Raw genomic sequence first — 12662 nt, 5'->3', positions numbered from 1 at the left:
CTCCATGAGGAGAGGCTCCCTCCCCCTACTAGCAAATGGCCGTCCGAGATATGACATGCAGCGGCGGTAAAATGGTGGGGATCAGGTGCTCGCCGGGCGGCCCTGCTTACCCGCGCCACTGCCCACACTCAAAATGTCCCTGGTGGTCCAGCGAGACAGAAGGCTAACCTGTCGCCCACCCTGCTAGTGCAGCCCGGCGATCCCCCTCGCTGGGCTGCTCAGTCGAGTGTACGCTCCCAGCGGGTCGCACGAGTTACCTTATGCGGTGGCCGCCCGCTGGTGTCCCCGTGCACGGCTGCGGTCCCGTGTCGGAGGCCAGCCCGATACACCTCCTCTGTGGAAGCCAACTCGGGTGGTGTGAAGCTGCCAGGCCCAGTTGATGGGACGGCAGCTCAGGGGTTTAACAGACCCCCAGCGCTGCTACCCTGTCACTGAAAAGGTGTCAGTATAAAAATAAGAAAAAATAAAGTTTAAAAGTGAAGTAAGGTTGCATAAGGCAGTCCCTCTCTATAGTGCGTGTTCGCTCCTGCCAGCACAACTAAAACGGAGTAGCTAGCCTAGGAGGCGGGGTAGAGGAGGGGAGGAGCCTGGTCTAGGAGGCAGGGTAGAGGAGGGGAGGAGCCTGGTCTAGGAGGCGGGGTAGAGGAGGGGAGGAGCCTGGCCTAGGAGGAGGGGAGGAGCCAGGGCTGTCTCTAGGCAGTCAGAAGTTTTATCCTTTCTGGTGCTGGAATTGGATCGTGACCCATTCTCTACCCACTGTTATCCCTGTAGCCCCTGACGTAGAAGAAATGTGTTATCGCATCTTATGTTGCTGCGACACCAGGATAGAAGGTGAATAGGTGCAGGGAGGATTGCACAGTGGACAATGGCAGAGCTGAAATCAAGGTCAGGGAACCTCTACCCCTGGATCTGGCTTTTCTGATGATGGACCAGCGCGGTCAGATGATTGGTCGCAGAGTAACATACCCAACACTGGGATATTATATTATGGAACCATTTACCTAAGTAAGGAGCAGACTGTAGTCATTTATAAGAACAGTCCCTGAGAAAGGCGACAGGACACCAGGAAACAACCCAACCATAACCCAGGACTGGTGAGGCCGGGGCCCATTACTGCATACAGAGAACAGAAGGTAGAGTGTCGTCATAGTCACAGAGATAATTCAATATTTAATACATTTTACATAAGGTGAATGGTAAATCCCCATTCAGGGCTGTGTGTCATATCCAGAACATCCGCACCAATGATAATACAGCACCACCATCATATATGCTGCGTGATGTATTAGGGAACTTCATAGTCCAGATTGGACCGGCCGGTACTTTATCCAGGACCTGCAGATTATATAATCTATATATCTATCACACACATGTCTGGGTCAAAGCGAGACATGATTGCATCACCTTCCCATTTCCCAGTCTCTAACAGAACGAGGCAGCTATGAAGTCTCCTGAGAGCGGTAGGTGTAATAACCGCAGACTCCGCTGCTGACCATGAGTCCACTGTGCAGAGATCAGTGACAAGCGAGTGAGTCCACATCCTCAGCACTGTAACCTCTGCATCACTGATCAATCTCTGTCTCTCCCAGGATGTCCCCCGATGCCTCCATCTCAGACTCTGCGTCACTGTCTGTCTCCCCAATGCTTCGCTTTACACCTCTCTGCTGTGACAAGCAGACGGCAAACTTCATGTTGTATCGATTCCAATCACAGCTGGAAGACAGAATAGATGGGGTAAGACTGTCCCTGTCCTGTCCGGACCAGATATAGACAAATCTCCAGGGACCGAGTAGTATCAGGAGGAGAGAAGGATGGGTGCAGAGTACTCGGGTAGTAGTATCAGGAGGAGAGAAGGATGGGTGCAGAGTACTCGGGTAGTAGTATCAGGAGGAGAGAAGGATGGGTGCAGAGTACTCGGGTAGTAGTATCAGGAGGAGAGAAGGATGGGTGCAAAGTACTCGGGTAGTAGTATGAGGAGGAGAGAAGGATGGGTGAAGAGTACTCGGGTAGTAGTATCAGGAGGAGAGAAGGATTGGTGCAGAGTACTCGGGTAGTAGTATGAGGAGGAGAGAAGGATTGGTGCAGAGTACTCGGGTAGTAGTATGAGGAGGAGAGAAGGATGGGTGCAGAGTACTCGGGTAGTAGTATGAGGAGGAGAGAAGGATGGGTGCAGAGTACTCGGGTAGTAGTATGAGGAGGAGAGAAAGATGGGTGCAGAGTACTCGGGTAGTAGTATCAGGAGGAGAGAAGGATGGGTGCAGAGTACTCGGTTAGTAGTATCAGGAGGAGAGAAGGATTGGTGCAGAGTACTCGGGTAGTAGTATGAGGAGGAGAGAAGGATGGGTGAAGAGTACTCGGGTAGTAGTATGAGGAGGAGAGAAGGATTGGTGCAGAGTACTCGGGTAGTAGTATCAGGAGGAGAGAAGGATTGGTGCAGAGTACTCGGGTAGTAGTATCAGGAGGAGAGAAGGATGGGTGCAGAGTACTCGGGTAGTAGTATCAGGAGGAGAGAAGGATGGGTGCAGAGTACTCGGTTAGTAGTATCAGGAGGAGAGAAGGATTGGTGCAGAGTACTCGGGTAGTAGTATGAGGAGGAGAGAAGGATGGGTGAAGAGTACTCGGGTAGTAGTATGAGGAGGAGAGAAGGATTGGTGCAGAGTACTCGGGTAGTAGTATCAGGAGGAGAGAAGGATTGGTACAGAGTACTCGGGTAGTAGTATCAGGAGGAGAGAAGGATTGGTGCAGAGTACTCGGGTAGTAGTATCAGGAGGAGAGAAGGATTGGTACAGAGTACTCGGGTAGTAGTATCAGGAGGAGAGAAGGATTGGTGCAGAGTACTCGGGTAGTAGTATCAGGAGGAGAGAAGGATTGGTACAGAGTACTCGGGTAGTAGTATCAGGAGGAGAGAAGGATTGGTGCAGAGTACTCGGGTAGTAGTATGAGGAGGAGAGAAGGATGGGTGAAGAGTACTCGGGTAGTAGTATGAGGAGGAGAGAAGGATGGGTGCAGAGTACTCGGGTAGTAGTATCAGGAGGAGAGAAGGATGGGTGCAGAGTACTCGGGTAGTATCAGGAGGAGAGAAGGATTGGTGCAGAGTACTCGGGTAGTAGTACCAGGAGGAGAGAAGGATTGGTGCAGAGTACTCGGGTAGTAGTATCAGTAGGGGAGAAGGATGGGTGAAGAGTACTCGGGTAGTAGTATCAGGAGGAGAGAAGGATGGGTGAAGAGTACTCGGGTAGTAGTATCAGTAGGGGAGAAGGATCGGTGAAGAGTACTCGGGTAGTAGTATCAGGAGGAGAGAAGGATGGGTGAAGAGTACTCGGGTAGTAGTATCAGTAGGGGAGAAGGATCGGTGAAGAGTACTCGGGTAGTATCAGTAGGGGAGAAGGATGGGTGAAGAGTACTCAGGTAGTAGTATCAGTAGGGGAGAAGGATCGGTGAAGAGTACTCGGGTAGTATCAGTAGGGGAGAAGGATGGGTGAAGAGTACTCGGGTAGTAGTATCAGGAGGAGAGAAGGATGGGTGAAGAGTACTCGGGTAGTAGTATCAGGAGGAGAAAAGGATGGGTGAAGAGTACTTGGGTAGTAGTATCAGGAGATGAGAAGGATTGGTGAAGAGTACTTGGTTAGTAGTATCAGGAGAAGAGAAGGATGGGTGCAGAGTACTCGGGTAGTAGTGTCAGGAGGGGAGAAGGATGGGTGCAGAGTACTCGGGTAGTAGTGTCAGGAGGAGAGAAGGATGGGTGCAGAGTACTCGGGTAGTAGTATCAGGAGGAGAGAAGGATGGGTGAAGAGTACTCGGGTAGTAGTGTCAGGAGGAGAGAAGGATGGGTGCAGAGTACTCAGGTAGTAGTATCAGGAGGAGAGAAGGATGGGTGAAGAGTATTTGGGTAGTAGTATCAGTAGGGGAGAAGGATGGGTGAAGAGTACTCGGGTAGTAGTATCAGGAGGAGAGAAGGATGGGTGCAGAGTACTCGGGTAGTAGTATCAGGAGGAGAGACGGATTGGTGCAGAGTACTCGGGTAGTAGTATCAGTAGGGGAGAAGGATGGGTGAAGAGTACTCAGGTAGTAGTATCAGGAGGAGAGACGGATTGGTGAAGAATACTCGGGTAGTAGTATCAGTAGGGGAGAAGGATGGGTGAAGAGTACTCGGGTAGTATCAGTAGGGGAGGATGGGTGAAGAGTACTCGGGTAGTAGTATCAGTAGGGGAGAAGGATTGGTGCAGAGTACTCGGGTAGTAGTATCAGTAGGGGAGAAGGATGGGTGAAGAGTAGGATGGGTGAAGAGTACTCAGGTAGTAGTATCAGTAGGGGAGAAGGATCGGTGAAGAGTACACGGGTAGTAGTATCAGGAGGAGAGACGGATTGGTGCAGAGTACTTGGGTAGTAGTATCAGTAGGGGAGAAGGATGGGTGAAGAGTACTCGGGTAGTAGTATCAGGAGGAGAGAAGGATTGGTGAAGAGTACTCGGGTAGTATCAGTAGGGGAGAAGGATGGGTGAAGAGTACTCGGGTAGTATCAGTAGGGGAGAAGGATGGGTGAAGAGTACTCGGGTAGTATCAGTAGGGGAGAAGGATGGGTGAAGAGTACTCAGGTAGTAGTATCAGTAGGGGAGAAGGATGGGTGAAGAGTACACGGGTAGTATCAGTAGGGGAGAAGGATGGGTGAAGAGTACTCGGGTAGTATCAGTAGGGGAGAAGGATGGGTGAAGAGTACTTGGGTAGTAGTATCAGTAGGGGAGAAGGATCGGTGAAGAGTACTTGGGTAGTAGTATCAGTAGGGGAGAAGGATGGGTGAAGAGTACTCGGGTAGTAGTATCAGGAGGAGAGACGGATTGGTGAAGAGTACTCGGGTAGTATCAGTAGGGGAGAAGGATGGGTGAAGAGTACTCGGGTAGTATCAGTAGGGGAGAAGGATGGGTGAAGAGTACTCAGGTAGTAGTATCAGTAGGGGAGAAGGATCGGTGAAGAGTACACGGGTAGTATCAGTAGGGGAGAAGGATCGGTGAAGAGTACTCGGGTAGTATCAGTAGGGGAGAAGGATGGGTGAAGAGTACTCGGGTAGTATGAGTAGGGGAGAAGGATGGGTGAAGAGTACACGGGTAGTATCAGTAGTGGAGAAGGATGGGTGAAGAGTACTCGGGTAGTATCAGTAGGGGAGAAGGATGGGTGAAGAGTACACGGGTAGTATCAGTAGGGGAGAAGGATGGGTGAAGAGTACTCAGGTAGTAGTATCAGTAGGGGAGAAGGATCGGTGAAGAGTACACGGGTAGTATCAGTAGGGGAGAAGGATGGGTGAAGAGTACTCAGGTAGTAGTATCAGTAGGGGAGAAGGATCGGTGAAGAGTACACGGGTAGTATCAGTAGGGGAGAAGGATGGGTGAAGAGTACTCGGGTAGTATCAGTAGGGGAGAAGGATGGGTGAAGAGTACACGGGTAGTATCAGTAGGGGAGAAGGATGGGTGAAGAGTACTCAGGTAGTAGTATCAGTAGGGGAGAAGGATGGGTGAAGAGTACTCGGGTAGTATCAGTAGGGGAGAAGGATGGGTGAAGAGTACTCGGGTAGTATCAGTAGGGGAGAAGGATGGGTGAAGAGTACTCGGGTAGTATCAGTAGGGGAGAAGGATGGGTGAAGAGTACTCGGGTAGTATCAGTAGGGGAGAAGGATGGGTGAAGAGTACTCGGGTAGTATCAGTAGGGGAGAAGGATGGGTGAAGAGTACTCGGGTAGTATCAGTAGGGGAGAAGGATGGGTGAAGAGTACACGGGTAGTATCAGTAGGGGAGAAGGATCGGTGAAGAGTACTCGGGTAGTAGTATCAGTAGGGGAGAAGGATGGGTGAAGAGTACTCGGGTAGTATCAGTAGGGGAGAAGGATGGGTGAAGAGTACTCGGGTAGTATCAGTAGGGGAGAAGGATGGGTGAAGAGTACTCGGGTAGTATCAGTAGGGGAGAAGGATGGGTGAAGAGTACTCGGGTAGTATCAGTAGGGGAGAAGGATGGGTGAAGAGTACACGGGTAGTATCAGTAGGGGAGAAGGATCGGTGAAGAGTACACCGGTAGTATCAGGATGCTATGTGGAAACAAGGTGGGAAACTGAGGCACTTACAGCTTTGCGATGTCCGTTAAGTGACCCTGGATACTCTTCTGTAGGGAGTGTATGGCTGGCAGTAAGGAAACCGATCTGCAAACAAGAAAATATTAGGTATCAATAAGGAAATAGCGGTTAAGTGCCAGGGAGGGAGATTCCACTGCCTAGCGCTATGGGGAGTGGGAAGTGGTTATGGGGCATTATGTAGTGCCAGTGGTAACAGGGTACTAAACTGTATACAGAATTTGTGCATTATACACTGCAGGCCATGTCTCTGGTGATAACGGTGCCATATTACTAGTCTAGGAAATCACTATGAGAAAACAGAAGCAGCTATTAGCCCAAAGGTCCATTCCACCACTTCCCAGAGAAAGAAAATGAGATTTACATTCTTACCTGTTAAATCTTTTTCCCTGAGATCCATAAAAGACACAGGCCAGCCCAGGCTCCTCCTCCCCCCACACCCCCAGCAAAGGCTCCTCCTCCCCCCACACCCTCAGCAAAGGCTCCTCCTCCCCCCACACCCCCAGCACAGGCTCCTCCTCCCCCCACACCCCCAGCCCAGGCTCCTCCTCCCCCCACCCCAGGCTCCTCCTCCCCCCACACCCCCAGCACAGGCTCCCTCCCCTATACCCCACCCCAGGATGCCAGTTATGTTAGCAAGCCTTGGAAACACACAGGTCATGCAAACATATGGAAGACAGTGACACCAGAGAGACAACAAACGAATCCCAAGAACAAGTGCGCCAGGGTGGGATCCCTGCGTCTACTATGGATCTCAAAGATTTAACAAATAAGAACATAAATCTCATTCTATTCTTTGCTCCACAGCATACACAGGGCTGACGCTGGGACGTCCTAAAGCAATACTGTACCCTATGGTTGGGACGCACCTGAACTGCGCTAAGGACCCTTCACACGAAGTCAGAGCCCTTGGAAGCAAAAGTATCAAGTGAAAAGCTAAGAACCGTGTGGGCAGACGACCACGTCGCAGCCTTGCAGAGCTGTTCTGCAGTGGCACTACCACAGGCCACCCAAGAAGCACTAACCTTGGGAAAGTGATCCGACTGTGTCCAAAGAACTACCCAATAAAGACAGAAATTCAAAAAGGGGGCACCGCACACCAGTGCCCGAAGCCAGAAGTCTACATACTGACGAGAAGAGAAACAGTGTTCCATGTCAGCCATGAAAAGTCCACTGAAGTCAACGGCCAGAAAGGTGGAATTTGAAGAGACCAAAGACAATTCCCATGGAACCGCAGGAGGAACAAACATGGGTGTGAACTTTAGGCAAGGATGCCAACTTTCATAGAAAGCGGATTGAAAGAGCAGATACCCGTATTTTCAGAGGAAAGATGCAAGCCTGCATCTAGACCTGCCTGCAGAAATGAAAGGGGGTTGGGAGAGCTTAATCACTTTTGGGTTATAGACCCGAGCACCAAGAAAATTATATGTCTTCCCTGTTAAATCTCTTTCTTCAAGGACATCAGGGGCCACAGGGCTAATGCTGGGTAGTGGAGTGGGAGAGAGAGCATTCTAGCACCCAAAAGGTTCAACTTCTTCGTGCCTCCCAGGCAGACCAGGCTCCTCCCCTCCTCTACCCCACCTCCAGGCAGACCAGGCTCCTCCCCTCCTCTACCCCACCTCCAGGCAGACCAGGCTCCTCCCCTCCTCTACCCCACCTCCAGAAAAGACAACTTCAGTTTTTTAACAAGGCAGGAGACAAGAGAAGGAAGAGAAACACCATAAGGAAACACAGTCTGAGCACGTGTGAATTCACTCCACAGAGGAACCAATAACTTTAACATAACTAAAGCAGGCGCGGCAGGGAGGGATACCTGAAGCCCATGATGTCTACAAAGAAAGAGATTCAACAGGTAAGATGTAAATCTCTTAATTCTTTGGGACCCGTCAGGGGCCACAGGGCTAACGCTGGGACATCCTAAAGCAGCCGCCTAAGGGTGGGGACACGCCTGTGCCACAGCAAGTACGCTCAGGCCAAACGCCGAGTCCTGGGAGTTAAATGTATCAAACGCAAAGAAGCATAGGAAAGTATTTGCGGACGACCAAGTCACCACCTTGCAGAGTTGCTCTGCTGTTGCACCTCCCCAAACAGCACAAGAGGCACCCACAGACCTCATGGAATGAGCCCAGACCCCTGCAGGAACCGGGAGGGAGGCGCTTAAGCCTACTTGATGACAGATCTAAGCCAACAGGCAATTGTCTGCTTAGTAGCAGGCCAACCTCTCTTTTGAAAACCGTAGAGGACAAAGAGAGAGTCCAACTGAAGAACCTTAGTGTGACGCACATAGATGCACACAAAGCATGGTCCACATCTAGGGAACACTGTTCAGGAGAGGCATCCGGTCGCTGAAAGGCCGGGACCACAATCTCCTGGTTGATATGAAAATTAGACACCACCTTGGGGAGGTGCGAGGGTGAGAACCGCCCTATCAGGATGGAAGATTAGGAAAGGTGACTGACAGGACAGAGCCGACAGGTCAGACACCCTCCGGGCCGAAGCAATTGCCAGCAAGAAAACTTTTCCAGGTAAGCCAGCAAAGGTCCACTGACCTTAACAGTTCAAACAGGGCACCCTGAAGAGCCCCAAGGACCAGTGAAAGATCCCAAGGAACAACTGGAGGTTGGAACACCCTGCATGAAAGTGCGGACATCCTGTAATAATATGCCAACCTCCTGAGGAACAGGATGGACAGAGCCAAAACTTGTACCTTCAAAGAAGACAAACGCACTACAAGAATGACAGAATTGTGGTCATATGGTAACTCCTTGGATTGAAACAGCGAGTGTGACGCCAGGAAAAGTAAGCCCGCCAGACACGATGGTAAGCACCAGCCGAGGAAGGCTTGCAGGCCTCAAGCATAGTTGATATGACCCTTGAGTTAAGGCCTTTAGCTCTTAACAATGAGGTCTCAACAGACACCCCGTCAACGCCAGACGCTGCAGGTTCGGATGTAGACACGGACCTTGAATGAACAGGTCTGGACGTAGAAGTAGATGGATCGGAGGGGCCACTGACAGGGCCTGCAGATCAGAGAACCAGATGCGTCTGGGGCAATGTGGGGCCACCAGGATCCGCCTTCAACTTGCAAAGTACTCTGAGGGGGAGCAAAATGGGGGAAAGGCGTATATCAGAGCCAGTGGCCACGGGGCTGACATGGCGTCAAACATCCAAGCCCCCAGGTCACGAGACCTGGACCTGTATAGGGTGAAAGATACAGGGGTGGTTGTAAAACCCAAATAGGCGCTGTGATGGGTTGTGAAGTGAAGCTGCTACCAACCAAGGGATTGAGGGTCCCTTTAAGAGAAAAAAATACACAAAAAAAGGTAGCGCTAGACAATATTAAAATATAACAAATTTAATATTTAAAGTGCACATATAATTGAAGAATAAAATAATTGCACCATCTACAGCAGGGTCCATTCCTAGTATGCCGCCTATTATCCGGAAAGTAAAGTCTCCTTTAATAAGGAAGTGGAAGGTTTATTTACCGCAAAGTAGTCCAAAAGTGGATTGCTCCTTTTAGGATTGCATATCTGCAATGTCCATCAATTGGTAGTAGGGAGATTAACTCCAAAGCTCCATATACGCGGTTTCCTTAGGAGGTGTTGTAATGTTCCGATGGCGGCTGGTCTAGATCCTGGGGTGGTAGATGAGTGGCAGGTAGGTGGGTAGCTGGTGCAAAGTGCCTGACGCGTTTCGCTGCATCAAAGTGCAGCTTTATCAAATGATGTGGCAAGATGTTTGTTGAGGGTTTATATAACTCACCTTCTGATGAGGAACATAAGTGCACCTGCGCTGAATCAGTCACAATGTCAGTTTAAAAATGCATAAAAATACATAAAAACGAGGAGAGAGATATATATATGAACAAGGAGGCAAAATACATATATAATCATTGAGATGAGAACATTATTTGATGCAAACGAAAGAATCTTATTTTAAAAAGTTCAAAGGTGCATGTGACGCTATTGGTCAGTTACTGCTGTCATGGATTCCGTATAGAAATCTGTTGTCAAGGATACATAAACATAGGGGGTAAGAACCAATAGTAATGGAGGATCAGGGGCACATGGGGCGGAAGCGGTCACGTGATAAGAGCATGTGACTCGCATGCACTAGTGGTGAGGGGCGTGCGATGATAGCGTGCGTTCCAAGCCTCACTTTCAGTATGAGATACCGGTAGTGACGTCATGATCCGCATCCGGCTCATGTGTCCCATTTAGTATATCTAATGAATCATATGCTTATTAAGACACATTCCACAGCTCTTGAACAAATCACGTAGTAAATCAGTCAGAGCCATGGAAGGGTGACATCTTGTGGATAAAACAGATTGCACTGGTTTTTTATATATATATCAAAGAGGGGACATATGTGGAATATTATTTCAATGTCTACACCATTCTCCTGCACTAGAAGTGCTGCAGGCTGATCACCCCCGCCAGCACGGACACCGTGCAATACCTGTGTTACTACCACGAGCTAACTCCAGAACCGGCGCAGCTACAACCAAGTACCGGCTTTCTAACATCACAAGCCGCCCTGGCTGCTTAATAAACCGGGACTGGATACTACATTTATTAGGTGAGCATACTACCACCATTACCATCTGTTTTTGCCCCCTGAAATGCGTCATCTGGACAATAGATAATTTATGCGTGCTTGGTCCTTAATTGCCTCCATAAGCCACTTGCGTGCTCTTGACACACTAAAAGGACTGGCCTGTACTCACTTACAGTGGCTAAATATCCACCTATCTTTATAAACCGCCTACTATAAATACACCAGCAGAATCTACACTACTCTGCATAACTACTGGAGACCTCTCACTTAGGATTGTAACTATACTATTCATTTTATCTCAATGTATTGATATCAATTGTTATTCATATAAGTATGTGACTGTCTAATTGTCCCCCCCCCCTTTTTATACCTTTATAAAAATTGTTATAAATTCAAGCAGTGTGTCCGCAAATTTATTCACTCAGCAGATACTATACATTTCATCTAGCAGCGCCGAGTATCAGTTTTTGTAATTCTAATTTACATACAGCCCAATACTGTCCCACTATGCTCTAAACCCCACTGTCTGATCACAGAACCTGGGGGAGCAGCTGCATTCAATATGCAGTTAACCAGGACAAGCTTGAGCACAGCCCTGGCATTAGTAGTCAGGAGCCTCCAGCAGCGTGCAATGGCGGCAAGTATGTTAAAATGACCGACAGAACTGCGTGATAGCTGGGAAAGTACCATGGTCTCTGGGAGCAAAACCCTGCGGTAAGCTCCCCTCCTGGCCAGCTCCGTCCTTACAATGGCGTCCCTTTTTGAAAGGGTAGCCGCGCCATCAGGCTATACTCATATGCCCAGGCTGGCCGGTGGTACTCGGGCCAGCCTTGCAATGTGTGCAGGACACCAATATAGGAGTCCCTGTGTCACTATCGCTGTCCTCTAAGTTGTACAAGAGGCAGCTAAACAGGTACAGCTAACACCTATACTTCTGACATGCAGTGATGGTGTTAACAGTTATGAGACATAGCACAATGCGAATAATAAAGTGGCACTGAGCTCCGCAAAGCACAAAGGCCGGCAGGAGCATAAAGTACTGTACCCTGTGCTCCAGTAGGAGAGGTACAGGGGGGATTTGCCCATATGGCCCGGCAGTGAAGAGATGGAACTCCAGACTGGCAGAGAGCTCTCTGTGTCCTTCTTACACTTGCAGCAGATCAGGGCTGGAAACCCCGTGGGTACATCCTAGCTCCTGTCTCCGGGAGAGGGGCTGTGTGAGGAGAGGCTCCCTTCCCCCTACTAGCAAATGGCCACCGGGATTTCATGACTCATGCGGCGGCGGTAAAATGGCGGGGATCCGGCGCTTGCCGGGCGGCCCTGCATACCGACCCACACACAAAGTCTCCCTGGTGGTCCAGCGGGACAGAGTGCACAACACTACGAGAGGCGGCGGTTCTGCCGCTTGCTAGTGTAGCCCCCCCGCCGGGCTGCTCAGCCGCTATACCTACGCGCGCATTCGCGCTCCCGGCGGGGAGCACGTTACCTGAAAGCGGTTGTCACCGCTGAAGTCCCGGTCCCCGTCACGGCTGCTCTCCTCAGTGCCTGGAGCCAACCGACACCAACACTGTGGAAGCCACGTGGGAGGTGTGCGGCTGCCGGGTTCCGGGTGATGGAGTGCAGTGTCGGGGTCTAACAGACCCCCAGCGCTGCTGCTCTGTCACTGACCAATAGTCAGTGTAAAAATAAGAATAAAAAAAAATAAAAAATGAAGTTTAAGCTGCTTTAACAGCAGCCCTTTCAAAATGCGTGTTGGCTCCTGCCAGCACAATCAAAACTGAAAGTAAGCTAGCCTAGGAGGCGGGGTAGAAGAGGGGAGGAGCCAGGCCTAGGAGGCAGGGTAGAGGAGGGGAGGAGCCAGGCCTAGGAGGCAGGGTAGAGGAGGGAGGAGCCAGGGCTGTCTCTGGGCAGTCCAGAAGTTTTATCCTTTCTGGTGCTGGAATTGGTCGTGACCTCACTCCTTACCCAATGTAATCCCTGGGGCCCC

General features: G+C 50.2%; 1 protein-coding gene across 1 annotated transcript in view; it reads right to left on the bottom strand.

Moving 5' to 3' along the window:
* Positions 1 to 1150: 1150 nt before the first annotated feature.
* Positions 1151 to 12662, bottom strand: part of PWP2 (PWP2 small subunit processome component) — a 49988-nt gene continuing 38476 nt past the window's right edge. The window contains exons 20-21 of the mRNA XM_083171442.1: positions 6107 to 6181; positions 1151 to 1713 (exon numbers count right to left, since the gene is read on the bottom strand). Coding sequence (XP_083027568.1) covers positions 1563 to 1713; positions 6107 to 6181 — 226 coding nt within the window. The 3' untranslated portion in view covers positions 1151 to 1562. The remainder of the gene's footprint in view (positions 1714 to 6106; positions 6182 to 12662) is intronic.

The sequence above is a fragment of the Crinia signifera genome, chromosome 2 (genome assembly GCF_055691185.1).
Source record: "Crinia signifera chromosome 2, ASM5569118v1, whole genome shotgun sequence".
In the NCBI taxonomy this organism is placed as follows: domain Eukaryota; kingdom Metazoa; phylum Chordata; class Amphibia; order Anura; family Myobatrachidae; genus Crinia; species Crinia signifera.
This window is presented reverse-complemented; position numbering and strand designations above follow the sequence as displayed.